A 21711-nucleotide genomic window follows, 5' to 3' on the forward strand; every position below is an offset into this window, starting at 1 on the left:
CGTGGACGAAGTTCCAGGTGTCGTCTAATTGGTACAGAGATAATTTACATCTTGGAGACGGACAGAGACTAGGTACTTATTACTTATCAATCAAAGAGTTCCCACGAGATTTTTAAAAACCTAAATCTCCGTGGACGAAGTCGTGGGCATCATCTAGTACATTATTTAAATACCTTCTCTGAAAAATTACTGGAAAACCTAATACCTAAAATCCACATAATTGTATCTATAAGAAATCTCTGTATATTAAGGCATCGATTTGTGAAAAAGCTTTAGCATATGAGGGTATCTTTTATACTTCCATACAATAAAGAATATTCTATCGTTCAGGATTGGATCAGTACACTGAAAGGATAGGATGGGCGGGAAACGGAAATTTGATTGATTTTCCCCTGATTTTCCACCCTAAACTTTTCCTTTTATTACGATCTCGATGAAAATAAAATTGTACACCCGATATTTGAGTGTTATTATGTAAGTTGAACAGAAGATTCCCGAAAAGTTTGCTAACTTTTAGAATAGAATGGATTTTTTTTACAAACAACTTTTTCAAGTGCTTTTTGAAGTCTAAATAAATAAATCTAAATCTACCACTGGTTTAGTTTTGTCTAGGAGGCTTCGGCCGTGGCTAATTCCCACCCTACTGGCAAAGCCGTTCCTCCAAGCGATTTAGCGTTCCGATACGATGCCGTGTAGAAACCGATCAGGGGTATTAATAATATAATAAATAATAATAAATAATAAATCAATATGGATTTAATGACACTGCCTTAGTTAATCCAAGTTAAAGTTCCAAGATAATCCGCTTTCATCTAAGACTGCATCATCACTTACCATCAGGTTACATCGCAGTCAAGGGTAACTGGTATCAGAATTAAAAAAAAAATGGAGGCACTATGATCGTGATTGGTCAATCGGTGTGACCATTCCCTAAAAGTTTGACTTTGCTTAGAGATAAAACGATAATGATTTCTTTGAGAGCCATATGAAATCTGAGGCTCTAGATGTCAGCCTAGTGTAAAAGCTGGTAGGTAGACACAGCTTTAGTTTCCTGCAGTGATAGTAGGGATATTAAATAAAAAACAAACCAGACAATTCAAATTTTTTTATTACAGTTTATTTCAGTTTGACTGAAAATATTGTACAAATTGTTCAAGATTTACGTAGGTACTTAAATATATGTAAGCTACCTTTATGTGTAAGTACAAAACAAAAATTAATAATAATTTGTATTAATCTATGTTCAATGTTCATGCTACTTAATACTATTTTTTGATCTTCTTAGTTTAAAAAAAAAATAACAATTCGAACAATGACATTGAATACTCATTTCTTCATAAAGTAAGTATTTTCTACGCATTTGAGATGATAATCACTCGCATTCTTGTCTCAACTTATACCACCAGCAACAAAAAGTTTCGTTTGATTTAAATTTTATTATTTCATATCTAAAATATAAATATACCTACTTACAAACAATAAAGAAATCTCGATTTTAATTACTAGGTTTGACTTTAAATCTCTAATATACGATGCTATTCGAGATCTACAGGTGTAACCAGAACGCTAGCACCAACTTAGCGTTATCTAATGCCAATAACCATTTTTCAAACCCGCGTTGTATAGCGTGCAAAACTCGGGTCAATGCCCCACTTACAACGCGGCATTGACTTTGAGTGACCTATTTACGGAACGTTCGTTGACTTCTAGCGTCAGTCAGATGTTTTATTTGAACTTTTAAAAAATACATGATTTTTTAAATATTCCTTCATAGTTTTTTTTAATAGTATGTTATCAGTAATCATCAGGACTATCATCTGTCTTCGTTTTTGCTAGCGTTCTGGTTACACCCTGTATAGTGGGCAAGTCAAATTTAACAAATCGGACAAACAAAAGGTGTACTTTGAAAAAATGATTTTGACTTTGACTTTGAAGTTGAATATTCGCCATAAGTTAGGTATTTCAGCTGTCCTTTGTCCTGTGAAACAGTGCGGAGAACTTGCCCGCTTGGTAGGTCGGCATGAAGGGCAGGTATTGCGTCCACTTCCATCTGTAATGCAAGTGTTTTTACTCTCATGAATACCATAGAATTCGTCTAGGTATCTAAAAGAAGGTTTGGTCAATAAATATTCGTGGTTCCGATGTGTTATTGCGAAAACTGCCGTTGTAATCTAATGCCAAGAATATTCCGTTGCGGAAAATAACTCGGATCTGAATTCCGACTCCCGGGTCGGATAAAAACCTCTATTGGGGTTTTTTATCAAGAAATTCTCAGTAGGTACCTATTCGTTCTAAGTTGGCGTATTACTTTTTTAGGGTTCCGTACCCGAAGAGTGTCAACGGGATCCTATTGCTAAGACTCCGCTATCCGACTGTCCATCCGTCCGTCTGTCAGCGGGATGTATTTCGTGAACCGTAGTAGGTAGAGAGTTGAAATTTTTAATACCGCTATAACAACAATAATATAATAAGAACTTCAAAACGAACCCCATAAAATTAAAAATAATAATAATTTTCTTTCTGTGTTTCTGTTATTTTTTCTGTTGTTTTTGTTATTTTATTGTTTAAAAATAGGATAAAATGTAAAAAATAAATAAATGAGAGTAAAAATAATAATTAAAAGTGTCATTTCTTTTACGATGGAACGGAACCCCTCGTGTGCCAGTCCATCTCGCACTTGACCGGTTTTTTGACTATTTATTAAGCACAGCCAACATACTATAATTCGAACTATTTTTTTTATTCAAACATCTTTATTGTTAAATACATATGACTTACTAACAGGTATGCTGCTTAGTTGTAGACCCATTATTACAGCTTGGGACAAAATAAAGCTAAATATAGCGTTTAATTAAAATAGACAGGTTTTACCTTCGTATAAGAGACATTCCCACAGGGAAATCATAGGTATCTCCAAGCTCGTTCGCGCCCATCGCTTCCAATGACATCTCTTTTGCCCACGCAACCAATCCACGTTCTTCCTCCGTACCTGAAATTACAAAAGAAATCTAGGTACATACTTATTACTTAACTAATGAATGAAAGTAGAGATAGGTATTGCATGGAGGTTTCTCTATTAGGTAGATTCCTACCAAGGAATTAATTATAAATAAATAAATTTTTATTTCAGAAGACATACGAGGTTCAACCAGAACGCTAGCAAAATTTTAGGGCTACTATACTATCATCATGATCAACCCATTTCCGCCCCACTATTGAGTACAGGTCTCCTTATCAGAATGAGAAGGGTTTAGGCCATAGTCTGCCACGCTGGCCCAATGCGGATTGGCAGACTTCACATACCACTGAGAACATGGAGAACTCTCAGGCATGCAGGTTTCCTCACGATGTTTTCCTTCACCGTTAAAGCAAGTGATATTTAATTGCTTAAAACGCACATAACTGAAGAGTTAGTCGTGCGTGCCCGGGATCCTCCGATTAGGAGGCGGACGTTCTAACCACTAAGCTATCACAGCTTACTATACTATACTTACTATACTATACTAGACACCAATTGCCAATGCCAATAACCATTTGCCTTATGATTGTGTTATTTAGTATTTTTACTGAACACGCAGGACTAATTTTAGTTTGATGTTTAGTTTAGTTTGTTTTTCAACACGTTTAGTTGTAGTTTAGTTGAGCTATACTGTTTGTAACCATAATAATAAGTTTTCAACAACCGACAACAAGTTTTAGCAGTTATTTGTAAAGGTATTCAGATGCCCACACCCCATTGTCAAGTATGCGGAGAATGTATCCCTCGACCGTTAGCAAGCTATTAGGAAATGTTGCCACACTCGCAGCCATACAAAAGCAAATAAACTGTGGCGGCAAAGAGATTTACATGAAGCGTAGAGCCGATATCCTACTAATATTATGAACGCGAAAGTTTGTATGTATGGATAGTTATGGTTTGTCATTCTTTCACATAAAATCAACTGGACGGATTTGGCTGTGGACTGAACATAGATTATTATAACCTGGATTAACACATAGGCTACTTTTTATCCCGGAAAATCAACGAATACTACCAGGATTTTTAAAAACTTATCGCGCGGACGAAGTCGCGGGCATCAGCTAGTTTAAATATATAAAAGAAAAAGCTGATTGACTGACTGATCAATCAACGCATAGCTCATACTACTGGATGAATCTAATAAATTATATAATAAAAAATAATGATGATAAGTGGTGATAATTAATTAGGGTTTAAAATTAAAGTTACGAGGGTTCCAATCGCGCCCAGATCTCAGAAGAGCCCATAACAAACTCAACCGGGTCTTACCCGGGTTTAGGAGGTGAAATCTCGAAACATGTATTTTTTCAATTTCACCCAAAAGTCTAAACACCAATTTTTATTGATATAACTTGAAAAATACAGACTTTTATACAAATCAGTTAATCTTTGATTGCATTTAAACAGTTGCATGTCATGTGCATTCTATTCAATTATTCAGTTGCGTCATTTCAAGTGACTTAAGTTGCTTAATCCTGTCTATCATTTATGTAGGCTTTAAATAATCTTTGATGCGGGGTTGTTAAAATAGCAGGCGTTTTTCATGGCTAATTAACTAGCGTGATCAATTAATTATTTCATGCATACATTATACTAGTGACATTTTTAGGTTCTTCATCGAAGTAGCTAATTTAAATGATTGTTAACTATAAAATATGCCCAAAAATGTTGTTCAGTACTATATAAAAAATCAATTAATGTACAACGACTGTTTGATGAAAAAATTGTATGAATGTGAAGAATCTTACCCGGTATTAAATTATCCAGCAAGCAACCTACTATCCCACCGACTAGGATAGAAGTTGACAACAGGACCTAAAATATATTGAGATTTAAAATTAGATTTAAAATATACAGACAAAATGTGGATGGTGATTATATGAATTATACAAATATAAGATCTAAGATAATGTAGTAAAATATGAGAACTCGGTCAGACATATTGTGAGCAGGTCATGTCCGGAACAGAACCGAATGGAACAAATATTTTCTGGAAAAGCGCAACACAACTTCCGAAATAAATTGAACAAAGGTTAATGTGCAGGGTCGTGTACTTGGATAGAATTTTCCAATCCATGCATATCCATAAGTTTGCTGACAGAGGTTTTCTTTAAAAATGATGTTGGACAAATTCAGCAAATGAGAAAGATAGGCTAACAATAATAGGTGATTGTGTGGTGATTATTATTATGATTATAATGATGATAATAGTAGAGATAATGGTCAGGATTTGAAGCTTATGATGGTAACAGAGATGATGATTATGATGACCTGTAACACAGCATCCAACGCCTCGACGCCGGTGTGTATGAGGCCACTGTGGGCCGACATCCAGCGCGTTAGCACTAGCGGGAAGAACAGGCTGAAGCCGATGATGTACAGGTTCCGGGAGCTGTTCAGGCTCACGTACTGAAGAGCTGAGAGACCTGGAGTGAAGGTTACTACCATTATACTATGGACTATTGAAGCATCCATCGTCATAGCTAAAGTTTAGACCTTACCTTACCTCTTACTTTAGGTTCCTGAAAGGGTCTAATTATAATTAATAATTATTACCATTATTGCCTCATCAGCAAAGTATAAAATTAAATAAATAAATAAAGTTTTATTGAGCTCCACTAAAGGATAATGTGTATGATTGTGTATACGATGCGGCGTAGAAAGTTAGAAACCAATACTTAGGTAGGTATAGAATCAAGACACATTGTCCATCTATGATGTACCGCGCAAGGAATATTTTATTTCTTTACAAAACTTTATTGCACACACAAACATATATACAAAAGCCATTAGAAGAAACTTTACTATAGATGGTTCAAATGCAGCCCTATTACTATAGCAACCTCTTACAAGCACTAAAGTGTACAGATTTGGTTTTTAATGCAACAACTGGTGCAGAATCCTTGTCTGGCTTCGTGCATATGTAAGAATTGGGTTATTTATCAGGTGCTCTGTCATATAGCATGTGTAAGAAGCTCACCAAAAGCGGAGATCATGCCGAACATGACACAGAACAGGCCGCCCACGATCGGCTGCGGTATGATGATGAACACTGCGCCCAACTTGCCCACCACGCCCTGCAGCACCATCAGCCCTGCCGCCCATTGGATGACGCGCCGGGAGCCCACCTTGTTATTAGATCAAATGTTATATACCTTCACGATCAAATGAACCAATCTCTCATTATATTGCTGCCTTGGAACTTTTGATGATTGTTATCCATTTAAAAAAAATGGTGTCCACTGTCTACCCAAGAAACTACTATAAATATTTAGTAGCTAGTTTTTCCAGCAACTTCAATTAATCAATCAATTAATTTACTTCGCCCACGAGGATAGTAGGTATTTTTTTTAATCTGAAGTAGTCTCTATATCCTTTCTTAGTGAAGGTAGGTTGATAGGACTTTGAGAAATCAATTCGTTATTAGAGGAGTTCCAGACCCGATCTTTGTTGGAATACTCGTATGTAGTTAGGAACTATGTAAAGTATGTAACGTATGTTTTATAGTGCTGAACAGACAAGATTCAATATTTTCGAATGCAGTATGACAATAGCTGCGTAGCAGGATAATTAGTAATACAACAATCATTGAAGAAATTATTCCCATGCCACAGTTATATAAGTACATACTTGTTTCTATAAATCTGCCAATGATTTGGTTAATAAATTGTAAATACAATAATATTTTGACACGAGGCGCATTGCGAACTGTTCACTGTTCCACTGAAATAGCTTTTCAACAAAACATCGAAGGCTACGGGAAATAGTTACATAAATTACTGTAAACATTGAAAACTTGATTGACACGTAGCTGTGGACTAAAACCCCATACATACTATGAATGTGGAAACTGTACGGTAGGTACATCAATTTTTATTATATTACTTAGCTGGTCTGCGACGCGGTCCAAATCTGTGTAGTAATCATTTATTTATTTGCTAAATATAGGTTGATATTATTATCTAATTAAATATTATTATCCTTACTACCTAAACACAATCCAATGCCAATAACCATTTGCCTTATCTTATAGTTTTAGTAATTTAGTATTTTTCAAACCCGCAATGTATAGCGTGCAAAACTCGGGTCAATGGCCCACCTAGGACGCGGCATTGACTCCGAGTGGCCTATTTACGTAACTTTCGTTGACACCTCTAGCGTCAGTCAGATGTTTTATTTGCAATATATTTTGGACTTTAAAATACAGGATTTTTGAATTTTTTTTTGCGTTTTTTTATGGCTTCACCAGTAATCATCAGTAGGTACTATCACCTGTCTTCATTTTTGCTAGCGTTCTGCTTACACCTTATATAAAAGAAAAAATAATATGGCAAGCATCGTGCTCAGGCTGTCGGTGCCACGACCATGATTGATGGCAAGATCTCACCTTAGTAACTCCAATAGCACCAACGTTCTCCCCGAAGGTGTTAGTTCCGTTACCCGAGCCCCACAGTCCGGCAAGCATCGTGCCCAGGCCTTCGGTCCCAAGACCTCGATTGATAGCATGAAGGGGCGGAGGCGGGGCCGCTGAAACAACCATACATTTTTGTAAAAGAACAACCGCTTAATTTCTGTTCAGAGGTTGCTCTTTATAAAAATACTGGCTCTATTAACCTGCCCGTTCTACCAAGAAGAACCAGCAACCAGCGGTTGTATCCTGTGGAAGCAATACGGCGGTACTTACCACACATCCTCGCAGTGGTGGGGTAGTAGCTGATAGACTCGACGGTGCAGGCTAGCACGCCGGCCAACATGCCCAGCACGCCAGCCACGCTCACTGTTGGTACACCCCATTGACCTATGACAAAATAATACTATACTTAATCAAATTAACGTACCTAGTCTAACGAGGACCCAAGAGCTGGAAGTTTTTTAGGAAAAATTAACTATTTTTAATCCCCGACCCAAGAAGGGGAGTGTTATAAGTTTGACGTGTGTATCTGTCTGTGGCATCGTAGCTCCTAAACTAATGAACCGATTTTAATTTATTTTTTTTGTTTGAAAGGTGGCTTGATCAAGAGTGTTCTTAGCTACAATCCAAGAAAATCCGTTTGAAAGTTATCAGCTCTTTTCTAGTTAAATCTGTAAACTTCACTGGTCGGGGGTGTTATAAATATTTAATTTACACTTGTAATGTTTAAACTGCCGTGATGAACTATCGATAGGTTCGAAACTAGTCGGGCTTACATCGACTAAATACGTGAGTATAGCCGGCACATTCTATACCTAAAAATTAACTAGTTTATGCCTGCGACTTCGTCCGAGTGGATTACACAAATTTCAAGCCCCTATTTTACCTAAACCGCCGAAGGGGTTGAATTTTCAAGACTCCTTTCTTAGCGGACGTCTGCATCATAAACCTGCATGGCAAAAAGCCTGATCCATCCAGTAGTCTGAGCTGTGCGTTGATAGATCAGTCAGTCACCTTTCCTTTTATATACTTATTTCGATTTTAATTTGTAACCTGGATACGGTATCCGGAACCAAGGCGCGTCTTCGATGACGTTCAGTTTGAGGTCTGTTCTCGCGGGATGGCCGGTCTCGAACACGTCTGTCGCGGTGAGGATGCCGCACACTACCCACATTATCGCTATTGTTAGAAGCACCTGAAAAACATGAGCGAGAATCGCCCTTCAAATTAACTTAAAACTCATCTAAAATGTAGTTATTATTAATGAATGCTTAAATCACAAATCATAAAATTTATTTCAAATAAGTTGCTGACCAAATAGAAAAATTAGGAACACAAATATTGCTCAAATTAAAATCTATTAAGTAGACACATCCTCTAAAGGTCTAGGTCCACAACTAGGTGCTAATGTGGAGGCTCAAAACAACATGAAGAATAAACGGTTATTTTGCCTCCAAAAAATATTATTATTGAACTCCATTAATTCTTGTATACATAATATTATATTCAGTAATAAATGAAATTATTTATTAATTTTAAGTGTTTGTGGTTATTTTTTTTTTTTAAATTAATAATCCACATAAGGCATAAGTTCTCTGAGCTAACTATTCTAAAATAAATCTTTTCCTGTTAAACTTTACCGGAAAGAGTTTAAATAGTGGGAACCATATGACAGTGCAGCCAACTCCTCGCTTCCACACGAGTGTCGGGATCTTCACCTCCCCCATGCATTGAGAGAATATCGTGAGCAAAATGAAGGTTCTGGAACAAAATCATACCACCAAATTCTAAAAAAACAAACTTCAAAAAGTTTTTAAAAAACCCGTCTGCGGGTTGCCCTGCTGTTTTATGTTTGTTATGTATGTTTGTTATGTTATAAATGAACGAATACCCGAAAAACATATACTTATTATGTACGCCATTGATAGGTACCCTATACATCCAATTCTGTTCAGGTAATTAAAACAGATTTTTATTTATTTTTAAGAATAAGAATAAGAATAAGAATAAGAATAAGAAGTGTTTATTTGCTAGAATATGGTATAATATACAAGTACATTGGTCTTAAACATTATGTGGAACCGCATATTCTGCCAAGCATGGCGTGCAAAATTTATTGAATTTATTTATTGTAACAAACATGTCAAATTATTACTAATTATTGCATTCACTATTTAAAATTTGTCATTCAAAAATTCATTAACATCATAATAACCTTTGTTTAATAAAAATTTAAATAAATAACATCTAAAAGAAGTAAGGCTCATTGCATAACTGTGTGACGGTAGATGGTTATGGATACGTATTGCCGCACAGTACACATTCTTTGTATATAAAGCCAATCGTTGTGCTGGTATACAAATTTTATTTTTATGTCTACTGCTCGGTTTTATTTCTGTCTTTAGTTTAAAGTATTGGGGATATTTACGGACAAATATGCAAACTTCATAAATATATAAACATGGGAGAGGCAATATTTTAAGTTTTTTGAATAAAGGCTTACAACTGTCAGTAAAATCAGCATTACAAATAGACCTAATACAACGTTTTTGCGCCTTAAAAGCTTCTTGTGCATTGGTGGAATTTCCCCAAAGTATTATTCCATATCTTAACAAAGATGAGGCATATCCATGGTAGGCCAACAGTGATGCCTCAACTGAAACTATTTGTCGAATACGACCCAAAGCATAGACATACTTATGTAATTTTGTGCATAAATTCTGAATATGTGCCTTCCAATTACAATACTTATCTATAGTAATTCCCAAAAAAACAATGTCATCTATTTCTTCAATCCTCACATCATTAAATTTAATATCAAGGTTTTGTGTTTTAGTTTTATATGTTTGAAATTGCATTATATTAGTCTTAGATATATTTACTTTTAAATTATTTATATTAAGCCAGTCTACCACATCCATTAGTGCGCCTTGTACTTCACTCTTTATATTTTGACGTTGTAAGCATAATATAGTTTTTGATTTATCGTGCAAAATGTTGGAAAAAAATACCCGAGTACGGAACCCTCAGTGCGCGAGTCTGACTCGCACTTGGCTGGTTTTTTTGCTTGATAAAAACTTATAACTTATTTAAAAACTCGGCTAAAAGGCCTTCGCTGAAAACGCGCTACTCGAAGGGGTCGGGTAGCCTCCCACGTGTAAGATACACGTGTATAAACTTAGAATCGAATGAATTGGTGTGTACGACTGTAAAATAGCCTTGGTGAGGTAGTCTTCGATTTCTATGTTACGAAGCGTGGCAGCACGTATCAAACGTGGTGTAGGTGTAGGACGCCTTCCAGCACGATGGACCGACGATATAAAGAGGCTGGCGGGAAGTGCAGGCTGGATGAGGAAGGCTGACGACCGGGTGGTTCCTTTAGGGAAGGCCAACAGTTTACATCCAAAGGCTGATGATGATGATGAAGCATGGTAGGGATAGCTGGCATACCGGAGATGGACAGAATCATCATCACCATGATCAACCCATCGCCGGCAAGTGATATTTAATTCAAAAAGTTAGAGATGCCCAGGATCGAACCCCCGACCTCCTAAATAGAAGGCGAACGTCTTAACCACTAGGCTGTCACGTTGCTTAAGTTATTTGCAATATTTTAAGTAAGTACAAAAGACGCTTTGCTCCAATGTATCTTGAGCCTAAATTAGTAAAAAACTTTAAATCCAAATCATTTATTCAAAGTAGGTACTATTGTACACCTTTTGATAGTCAGAATTGTTAGATTTGTAAGAGGATCTATGGGTGATAATTAATTACGTAAACTTAAAACTAAACGCTCCCAGGTCTGAGAAAAGCCCACAACAAACTTCTCGTAACATAAAGTAACATGTCTAAAGTTAGCCTGCACGGATGCTGGAGGTGGCTGGAGCATAGATGCAGATGAATCGATAACACACTCGCAACTTGTTGAGCGGCGCCCGGTCGCCATGGCAACGGCCTCTCGTCCCAGGTGCGTGTCCCAGTGCCTCTGTGCTATTTAAACTTCCTCACATGTCCACAGGTATTCTATCGATTGGTGAGAATGGTATGTTTCACTATAAAAGACATTCGGTTTGGGAGCGGTCAATCCCATACCACACTAATTAGGCAAAGCAAGGCAAAGGTTTGTGAGTATGTGTGTTTGTTCGTATGCTTGTTACTCTTTCACGCTACAACTACTGGACGGATTTGGCTGAGAATGAAGATAGATTATATATACTCTGGATTAACAAATAGGCTATTTCTTATCCCGGAAAATTATAGAGTTGCTACGGGATTTTTAAAAAACCTATATCCACGATCCTACAATCAATTGCACCTACCTATGTATTTATTACCTATGAATATATTATTATCTACCTATGTATATTATAGTGTATTCCAAGTAACATAGTAGGTACACATACAATAAGTAATTGCAATTATCGAACGTACCTATATCTATACTAATATTATAAAGAGGAAACCTTTGTATTTTTGTATGTTTGTATTGAATAGGCTCAAAAACTACTGGACCGATTTCAAAACTTCTTTTACCATTACTTAGAGGGATTCTTCTGAATCCGTATAGGCTATATTTTATCCCGGAAAATAGATAGGATTTTTCGTGGTAGTGTCCACCCGTGCGAAGCCGGGGCGGGTCGCTAGTGTGGTATAAAATCGATAGTCGTTCAGCCGATGACCTTTGACCTCTGCCCGCTTTCGCGCTAGTTTTAACTGTGGCAATTTAATAGTTCATTACCTATCGGAATAAAGCCTTAGTCACACAAGACGCGAGATACCAAAGCGACTCCTAGGACGTAGATGTTGTCAATGTCATACAAGAAATGTATAAAAGTGACCTTCCCGCGAAGCATGACTCCTATGGCATGACGCGTTGTGTGCGACCCGGATTGAAGAATGCAGAATACTGATTTTAATTATCTACTTATAGAAATGGTAAAGGAACTTCAATTTAATGCCGTGTAGCACATATTATATTACGTAGTGAACTGTGAAACATATTGTAAAAACCAACGTCATTGCTTATCGACACGGTTAACCTAATGCTGCTTGGGTGCTAGAGTTATGCTCTTTCGTAATTTGTATGTTTGAGCTGTCAAAACCCGCCGACATCTATCCCGATATTAAAGACAGCAGATACCGTTTCTATTACCCCACTTAGAATTCTGTGTTCCGCCCTGTCGGACTAATTGCTTCCCCTGTGTAAACCCGGCGGGCTACGAACTCAGTTCACTGCTCAGTTAATTCTGCATAACTAGATTTCAGAATATTAATTAATGCTGCTACGTAGCTAAATTAGGTGTAGATTTTTTGTGTATTTAATTTCTTTTTGTGATTATTAAGCAACGTTGACCTAAGTCGGTAATTGGATGAGTGAGTGACTTTGGATGTCCGAATCTGGCCTTCTTGTTTCCTTCGTGCCTCGGATACCACATCAAATCGATGTAATAGGGTGGTCAAAGCTTACCCAGCCGCTATACCCCACTGCTGGGACGCCGCGTCGGCCGCGTGGTCGAACAGCGTCAGTCCCACTAACGCCACTGTTGGGGCGATGGTCAGAGGAGTGACGAAGCGGAGCAAGGAGCCGATGATGCCGAAATACCCTGACAAAGATAAGACATTTGGATTTTTCATTCATCGCCTCACTACTTACTGAGAGCGAGTCTCCTCCCAAAACGAGAAGGGTTTAGGTATAGAGTCTTTCTCCTAAATCTGTGATTTATACATACTTCGCTGGCCAAGTGCGGATTGGCAGACTTCACACACCTTTGAAATATACAGATTTTCAAATAGGTTAGCGATTTTAACCCAACCTATAGGGTTAGTATAAGATTTTATAGCTCGCTAACGTTGATAGAATTCGAGCGTCCTCATTAAAGTAAAATGGACCTTAAATGCTATAGAATGTTAGGCAGTGGACATTTATACACAAAGTATATTATTACAGATTGTTTACCTCCAACGACTTGAAACAGGGCGGACACAGCAATAGCGCCGGACAATTCACACATCCTACTGGTCCAGACTGTACGTCTCTCTTCGACGGACATCACCGCTAACACATCAGGCGCCGGACATTTCCACGCAGGCAGATTTAGAATAGCCAGAGTTGGTACTAGGAACGATATGGTGCCGCCTTGGACTATTGGTAGACGACAACCAAATGTGCATTGTAACCAAGTTATTAAACCTGTAATAATAAAAAAAACTCTTAGGAAAAAATCAGCGGTCATCGCAACCCATTGCTGGCCCACTACTGAACACGGGTCTCCTCTTAGCACCAATGAGATGATGAGGCAGGTAGCTACGTTATGTAGTGCGGTAAAAGTTTAGTTTACTTTGAAATATTTTAAAATAACTCTTCGTTCTCAACGGGCCAGATACAAACTTTTTATTTGGATTTTATTTCCGAGTGAAATCTGTTTTGAAAATGTAGTACAGAACAAATACGATTTGTAAAGTACGCTCAGTAATTTCGACATTTCTCTCATCGGGGGTGTAACTCAGTGGTAGAGTGTCTGCTTCGCATGCTGAAAGTCCTGGGTTCAAATCCCAGCACCTCCAAAGCTCTATTATACATTTTTATTTTTACTTTTTTATTTTCATTTCTGCTAAAAAAACTCTAAAAAGCTTAGCGGTTTATGGACTGGAATATTATGAGTGTCATAGTTTCACATTCCATCCCACATTGTATTGAGCTAGTGGAGCCTAGCGTCGTCTAATTAGATACAGTACGCGACAGGTCAAGATGGCAATCGGGGTGGGGACACCCCGCACAGCCCCAGGGCTAACCCGTTGCCGAATAGCGCTGATGACGTGCGGGTGTGCGGGGCGTCCCTACCCAGATTGCCATCTCGACCTGTCGCATGCTATAGGTTCTCCTAGAACAGCCTACTACCCACAATTATTTAAAAACATGGATAATATTCTAAAATTATATTTATTTTTGAGTTTATAAAGTGATAGAAAAAATTCCTTCAGGATTTTTACTTCAAAACTATAGAATTCTGATAAAATATGGATGTAGATATTATTAAATAGGTACGTTAAAATCGTTGTTGGCACCCTTCATATACGGAACCCTAAAAAGGTTATACATTGTGGTAAAACTAAATGATTTTTATTGTAGGCTTAATGCAGGATTACTATGAGACAAGATCATGCTATATGACTGATAATAAAGTACGTATGTCTATCTATCTCGGAAAATGCGCGTCTTATCTGCTAACAAAGAGATTCATTATGACGATTATCAACCGTAAGTAAACTATGGAAAAGTAGATACCTAGGTAGGTACCCACATAATATTATGTGAGGTTTTTAAATCAACCTCCTAATATAATTAAAGCCTTAATAGCTCAACGGTTATAGGAGCGGACTGAAATCCGAAAGGTCGGCGGTTCAAACCCAACCCGTTGCACTATTGTCGTACCCACTCCTAGCACAAGCTTTACACTAATTTGGAGGGCAAAGAGGAATTTTAGTCATGATTTACATGGCTAATATTCTTTTAAAAAGAAAAAAATAATAATTTTAGTGTAGGTACATTTTACCATACCCTGACAGGGTCTCTATATGTAAAATGCAAAAAATAAGGAATAAAGAATTATCGATATTTGATCTTTATTTACGTTTTAATCGTTTTAATTCATCGCTTAACTTTGCCCAGGTATTATTATTAGGACAAATTATATGTTCTTTATTTAAGACCTAACACCACAAAAAAATTAAACAAGCGTTGTTACTTTACTTACTTATCTTATACATTTCCGCTACAAAACTGTTGGTTGGACCTTCCATCACATCCCAACGTAGCAACGGATCAACGTGATTTTTAAAAGGATATTTATATGTACCTAGTTAAAAATTCTTTAGGCCCAAAATATTGAATTCCTAAAATGTCGAATTCTTATCTGAAGAGGGCAAACTTATTTTTCTTTCCGGGAAATAAGAGTTCCTACGGGATTTTGAAAAATTCTAAATCCACGCGAGCATTATCTAGTAAATAGTAAAGATACATACAAGTTACCTGTTACAAATATCATAGTAGAGATGATATTGGATCGCTCTGGATCAGTCTCCTCCATACAAAGCGCGGGGCAGAGAATGAAGGGGATGGCTACTATGGCACCAATCATTGTCAGGTAGTGCTAGAAATAAAGAGTTAACTGTGGCATATTATAATGTAGATGACGTTGGATCGGACTCCTCCATACACAGAGTGCAGGATGAAGGGCATAACTACTATGGCGCTGATCATTGTCAAGTAGTGCTAGACATAAAGAGTTGTGTTAACTGTGGCATATCACAATATAGATGACGCTGGATCGGACTCCTCCGTACACAGAGTGAGTACAGGATGAAGAGCATAACTACTATGGCGCTGATCATTGTCAAGTAGTGCTAGACATAAAGATTTCTATTAACTGTGACATATAGTATAGATGATACTGGATCGGTCTGGATCGGTCTCCTTCATACCTAGTAGCGATCCTCTGGACTACATAGCGCGGGGCAGAGAATCGCTACTAGGTATTGCACCAATCATACTCAGATAGTGCTAGAAAATAAAGAAATTCTAATGGATTTCAAGTTAGTCCGCTTTCATCTTTATAGAAAGACATTTTTAGGGGCAATTTAAAAATTATAAATTACCAAACTGCCTAGGCGAGAATCAAACCTAGGACGCCCCACTTATAAGATCACTGCTCTTATCACTGCGCCAGGCAGGTCGTCATTGTTTTCTTTCACCAGCTTTTACCGAAAGCAAAACGCACGAAGCTCCGTAAAGTTGGGGTGCGTGCCCTGAATTGGAAGTAGAAACCCCTGAATTGGAGGTAGACGTCTTTACCACTAGGCTATCACGCTTCTGAAAATGTGCATTTTGAAAAAAGGTAAGTACCTGTAAAGCGAGGAATATGCAGAGGTACCACGGCGGCGCGTCATCGATGCCGTATGTGACGTTGCCCTTACGCTCGTCCGTGGCTGATCCATTCGGCACGTTGCTAGCATCACTAGCATTCTGACAAGTACAATATCATTACAAGTACTTAGTAATAAAAAAAATAAAACCCTTATTAGGATCATTTCGTTGTCTGTCTGTCTAACTAGAAAATGGAATCAAAACCTATAGGATACTTCCCGTTGACCTAGAATCAAGTTTGGCAGGTAGCAATGCCTTAAACCTACCCCAAGGAAAAAATCTGAAAATGTGAATTGGTGGTTACATCACGAAAAAAAATTAAAAAATTGCAGAAGTCCAGTAGCTGTCAACTACTAACCTGACGACTAATCATACAAACAACGGAAAGTTTAGTAGATGGTAGGTTAGGCGACTATGAATGTATCGAGTGTGTCTCTGAATATGCATATAGGTACACAATGAGTAGGTACGTACCAAAAAATTTCAAAGAAGTCATAGGTTCGAATCCCAACTTTTTGGCAGTATTGTAGATACAACTATTAGCACAAGCTTAACGTTTGCAGGAAAAAGGGAAACATGGGGTATTTTCAAATAAGTTATCTAATTTATTTTATTTTTTAACCCCCGATCCAAAAAGACGGGTGTTATAAGTTTGACGTGTGTATCTGTGTGTCTGTGTATCTGTGTATCTGTGTATCTGTCTGTGGCATCGTAGCGCCTAAACGAATGAACCGATTTTAATTTACTTTTTTTTGTTTGAAAGGTGGCTTGATCGAGAGTGTTCTTAGCTATAATCCAAAAAAATTGGTTCAGCCGTTTAAAAGTTAACAGCTATTTTCTAGTTTTCTTGTAGAAAAGAAGGTTAGATAACCCTTAGGTTCATAATATTCAAGTGTCAATTGACAAATGTCAAGCTGTCAAGATGCACGTTGCCTAGATATACATAATTATTTATTTGAAAATGATTTGTCGGGGGTGTTGAAAATTTTTAATTTACACTTGTTAGATCACTTTAGGTCTATCTGAGTATATTGACAAACCGGAATCCGCGGGTTAGAATCGAACTTTACACTTAAGTAGGTATCTACACACCACAGCGCTCGTGCTTCGTGAGTTGTCGCTATATTACGCAAAGACAAATAGGTTATTGATAATTCCATGCATTCTGCATGGTTAGCATATGCATGCAAAGTGCCTTTGTTCAGTTCGGAGGGAATGGAGCAATCTAAATTCAGGACGCGCTCTACAGTAATGTACCTACTTGGTTTAGATCTTCCAGATGCTTCCACTGAAATTGTGCACATCTAATAACCGTATGGGAATAATAATAATAATAATAATAAATCTTTATTAAGAGCAACCAGGACTCACTTTGTTAGTAGACAATATTGATGCTTAAAAACTAATGTTAGTAATATAATGTTGTAGTGGAACGAACAATTTATAATTATTGTTGCCTCACCAACACTTGAATCATGTGTTCAAGTATTGGTGAGTCCAACTTATCTGCAAACATGTTCAGGATGCGGTTGGTGCCTGAGCGCAGTCTTGTCAGCAGTGATGATGACTTCTTCCGCATTATAGCAAAGAAGTCATCAGTCCGCTCCTCTGCGAACATACCTGACGCTGAACAAAACCGCGGCAAGCCCAACAGCATCCTGAACCCGTTGTTATACTGCACCCTTAGGGTGTCTATGGCTTTCTTTGAGTAGTTGACCCACAGGCCTCCCGAGTAGAAATTTTGGCAATATGCTTTAAACAGCGTTATTTTTGCCTCTTTACTACATCGGACAAACCTGCGGGCCAACATATGGCATCTTACTGCCAATGCCCTTCTCTCTCTTTCAATGTCAACATGATCCCTAAGGTCCTCCGTAACGTAGTGGCCCAAGTATTTGTATTGCGGCACTCGTGTGAGTGCAGCGCCGTTCAGGGAAATTCTTGGCTCGTATTGCACCTGCTTACGAGGGGCCTTAAAGATCATGTATTGGCTTTTGTTCACATTATATATTAAACCATGTTTGGCAGCATACTCCTGGCAGGTTTGGAGTAGTTCCCTGATCGAACCAGCCGTGGGACCCAGCAACACCATATCATCGGCATAACTAAAATTGTTTACACAAACGCCGTCTATCCAACACCCTACTGTATATACGTATAAACGTATATACGTTCACATATCCATACTTGACACTATCCATCCATACTGACCCAAAAAGAGGGGTGTTATAAGTTTGACGTGTGTATCCGTGTATCTGTCTGTGGCATCGTAGCTCCTAAACTAATGAACCGATTTTAATTTAGTTTTTTTTTGTTTGAAAGGTGGCTTGATCGAGAGTGTTCTTAGCTATAATCTAAGAAAATCGGTTCAGCCGTTTGAAAGTTGTCAGCTCTTTTCTAGTTACTGTAACCTTCACTTGTCGGGGTGTTATAAATTTTTAATTTACACTTGTTGTTGGTATCTAGAACGATATATTCTACAAGATTTTATTCAATTTTATTGATTAAAATAATATTCAAATGAGAACCAAAGTACGCTTGTACAGAGACCGCCTGGGAAATCTTTCTGAAACTGTCTTTGATTATGATATTGCGTGTCCCATGAGAGTATAATATATTTGAGAGCATAATAAATCCTAATTAAAACGTTAAACTTACCAAATTAGGGATAACATTTTCAAGTCCAATTTGAACATTTTGGTGCACCATATTCACCTGTGAAAATAATAACTGATTTGACTACAAGTTACAACTCACGCTAAAAGTAAGGACTGGGCCCACATTTTTACTGATGTATTTTTCTTATTTGGTCATCGTCAACATCATCGTCAGCCAATAGACGTCCACTGCTGGGCAGAGGTCTCTTGTAGGGTTTCCCACACGCCACGATCTTGCGCCGCCTGAATCCAGTAGCTCCCTGCGACTCGTTTGATGTCGTGTGTCCACCTTGGTCCTTCTAACTATCCGGTGCGAGGTCGCCATTCTAGCACCTTGGAACCCCAACGTCTATCGTCAATCTTAGATAGTTAGCTAGAAGACTTTATTGCACACAAGACAAAAAAAACCAAGAATAAACAAGAAACTATAAACTAAAAACAATTGTATGCAAAGGCGGCCTTATTGCTTAAAGCAATGTCCACCAGGGCAACCTTTGGTAACATAAGTTAGGTATACCTATCTAGTATCTACCTTCCTTTGATTGTCATTTTGTGATTTTCATCACAGTTTGCTTTAACGATGAGGAAAACATCGTGAGGAAACCTCCATGTCGCCTGGGAGTTATCCATACTGACGTTCTCAAATGCGTGCGAAAAGTCTAATCTGCACTTGGCTAGCGTGGTGGACTTTGGCCAAAGCCCTTCTCATTCTAAGAGGAGACCCGTTCTCAGTAGTGGGCCAGAGATGGGTTGAGATGATGATGATAATATTTTACCTTAAACTTTTACCAGACGATATCAAACGAGTTTCAGGGAGCCGCTAGATTCAGGCGGCGTAAGGCCGTGCCGTGGCGTGTGAAAGTCTTTACAAGAGATCTATGTTCAACATTGAACGTCTATCAGTTGACGACGATGATGATGATGATGACGCCTTCTTTAATAGGGTCAATGTTACAGAGAGAACTTGTAAAACCATAATCTAGACCCCAGCGTGTATACCACTAGTATATTTGGATTTCTGTGGTGACTACCCATGTGCCCCATGTTGTTCACGCTGTATTTTCACTTCTTTGTCAGTTATTGGTTTTAAAGTGACAAGCGACCAAATGATAGGTAGGTATGTATTCCTAGCAGCCAATTTGCGTCACGAAATCGTCGCATTTAATTACGCTGAGGTAGGCAGTAGGCACCTACCTGCCATATCAAATTTATATAAGTAACAACGATTGGATGATCTAATTGATTCTATAGTTTAATTGCGTGTAAGTAATTAAACTTCAATAATATTAAATTCATAATATTAATCGTTAATTATTCGTGTCTGCTATATTTACCAGCTAGACATTTACAATCCATTGATTAAAAAATCCATCAAGTGCGCGTGGGACTCGCACAGGAAAAGTTCTGTACCACCATCCGTATATCAGACACTTTTTTTTTTAAATTTCATGGCTTTAATTTTGAAAATTTTAGTAATCGTTGTTATAGCGCCAATACTACACATTCCGTAAGTATCCTAAAAAAAAAAAACTTCACGAGACATTCATCTGGTGACATAGGATCAGCCCGGTGAGCCTGGAGCATCCAGCGCGGAACTGCAGCCAGTATTTTTGGCACTATTCCACGAGTACCTACATGATTTGTGCATTTTAGGTGCCTAGTGCACTTCGACCGCCCGTTGTGCCAGATCCTTTTTTCCACGCACATGCAAACTTTACTGTGGAATCAACTCCCATCGGCGGTGTTCCCACTAGATTACAACATGGGGTTATTCAAGGGGCGGACCAACAAATTCCTGAAAGACCGGCCACGCTTCGGCTGTTTCTCTGGTGCTGCAAATGTTCATGGGCGGCGGTAATCACTTAACATCAGTTGCCTGCTGCTCGTTTGCTCACTATCAATATTCCATACTTAAAACTTATTATAAATGCGAAAGTGTGTCTGTCTGCTATGTTTTCACAGCTCAACCGCTCAACTGATTTTAATGTTTGGTAAAGAGTTAGCTTACATCCCGAGGACGGACATAATAATTTATTGTGTCCGTACTCATAAGCTTACCTACTATGCTACTTTGCTACTTATGCTACTTTTATACCGGAAAATCAAAGAGTTCCTACGAGATTCTTGATTTATATACGTTTGGTACAGAAGTAGCTTACGCCCCGTAAATTAACTTCGCCAAATTTTTCGGACGGAGTCGCGGGCATAAAAAAAGGGATTTAAGTTTTATTATAAGTACTTACTTGAGATTTTCAATAACTAAACTACTTATAACAACTTACCGGGAAATCTCGTAAAACCTGCACTTCACTTTATAACTCAGTTCCTACTAGCAACCGCGCGGTGTAATTGTCGACTGCCATCTAATTGATTGTCACAACACACGACTTATATGATGAGTGTTTGTGCATTGACTGTCCTTAGACGTTATTTGTCTTCGTTTATTGTATACCTACCCATTTAATACGACTTTTACATCGTAGGCATCAAGCTGGGTTCAACATAAATAATTCTAGTTTGAACCATGAATAAATAAAAATATTTTTATTCAATCAGAGTTTTACAAGTACTTTTAATCGTTAAATGCATCTACCACTGGTTCGGAATGCCTTTCCTATCGAGAAGGACCAGCAAGAAACTCGGCGGTTGCTCTTTTCAAAGATTTGATATGAAATGAGAAGAGTTAAGGCCTTACTCCGCC

The 21711-nt window shown here is 37.9% G+C and overlaps 1 protein-coding gene and 1 non-coding gene across 2 annotated transcripts; one reads left to right on the plus strand and one right to left on the minus strand.

The window, feature by feature from the left end:
- Positions 1-1090: 1090 nt before the first annotated feature.
- On the minus strand, positions 1091-21441 carry LOC123871694 (solute carrier family 23 member 2). Its single transcript, XM_045915606.1, has 16 exons — positions 21293-21441; positions 19012-19068; positions 16333-16452; positions 15460-15580; positions 13387-13620; positions 12898-13033; positions 9071-9191; positions 8484-8625; positions 7704-7817; positions 7407-7546; positions 6000-6147; positions 5291-5445; positions 4768-4834; positions 2872-2989; positions 1869-2050; positions 1091-1564 (listed from the first exon to the last, which is right to left on the minus strand). Exons 2-15 carry the CDS (start codon positions 19060-19062, stop codon positions 1963-1965), a joined length of 1755 nt encoding a protein of 584 aa, XP_045771562.1. The 5' UTR covers positions 19063-19068; positions 21293-21441; the 3' UTR covers positions 1091-1564; positions 1869-1962.
- Positions 13923-13994, plus strand: Trnaa-cgc. The gene has a single exon. It is a non-coding gene; the product is annotated as a tRNA-Ala (tRNA).
- Positions 21442-21711: the final 270 nt, after the last annotated feature.

The sequence above is a fragment of the Maniola jurtina genome, chromosome 14 (assembly GCF_905333055.1).
Source record: "Maniola jurtina chromosome 14, ilManJurt1.1, whole genome shotgun sequence".
Taxonomy (NCBI): domain Eukaryota; kingdom Metazoa; phylum Arthropoda; class Insecta; order Lepidoptera; family Nymphalidae; genus Maniola; species Maniola jurtina.

Coding starts and splice junctions, on each gene's coding strand:
- LOC123871694 (XM_045915606.1), bottom strand. CDS start 19,062: ATGGTGCACCAAAATGTTCAAATTGGACTTGAAAATGTTATCCCTAAT. Junction 15,581..16,332: donor GCATATTCCTCGCTTTACAG/GTACTTACCTTT, acceptor CTTTATTTCTAG/CACTACCTGACAATGATTGG. Junction 8,626..9,070: donor CACTATTTAAACTCTTTCCG/GTAAAGTTTAAC, acceptor CATGTTTTTCAG/GTGCTTCTAACAATAGCGAT.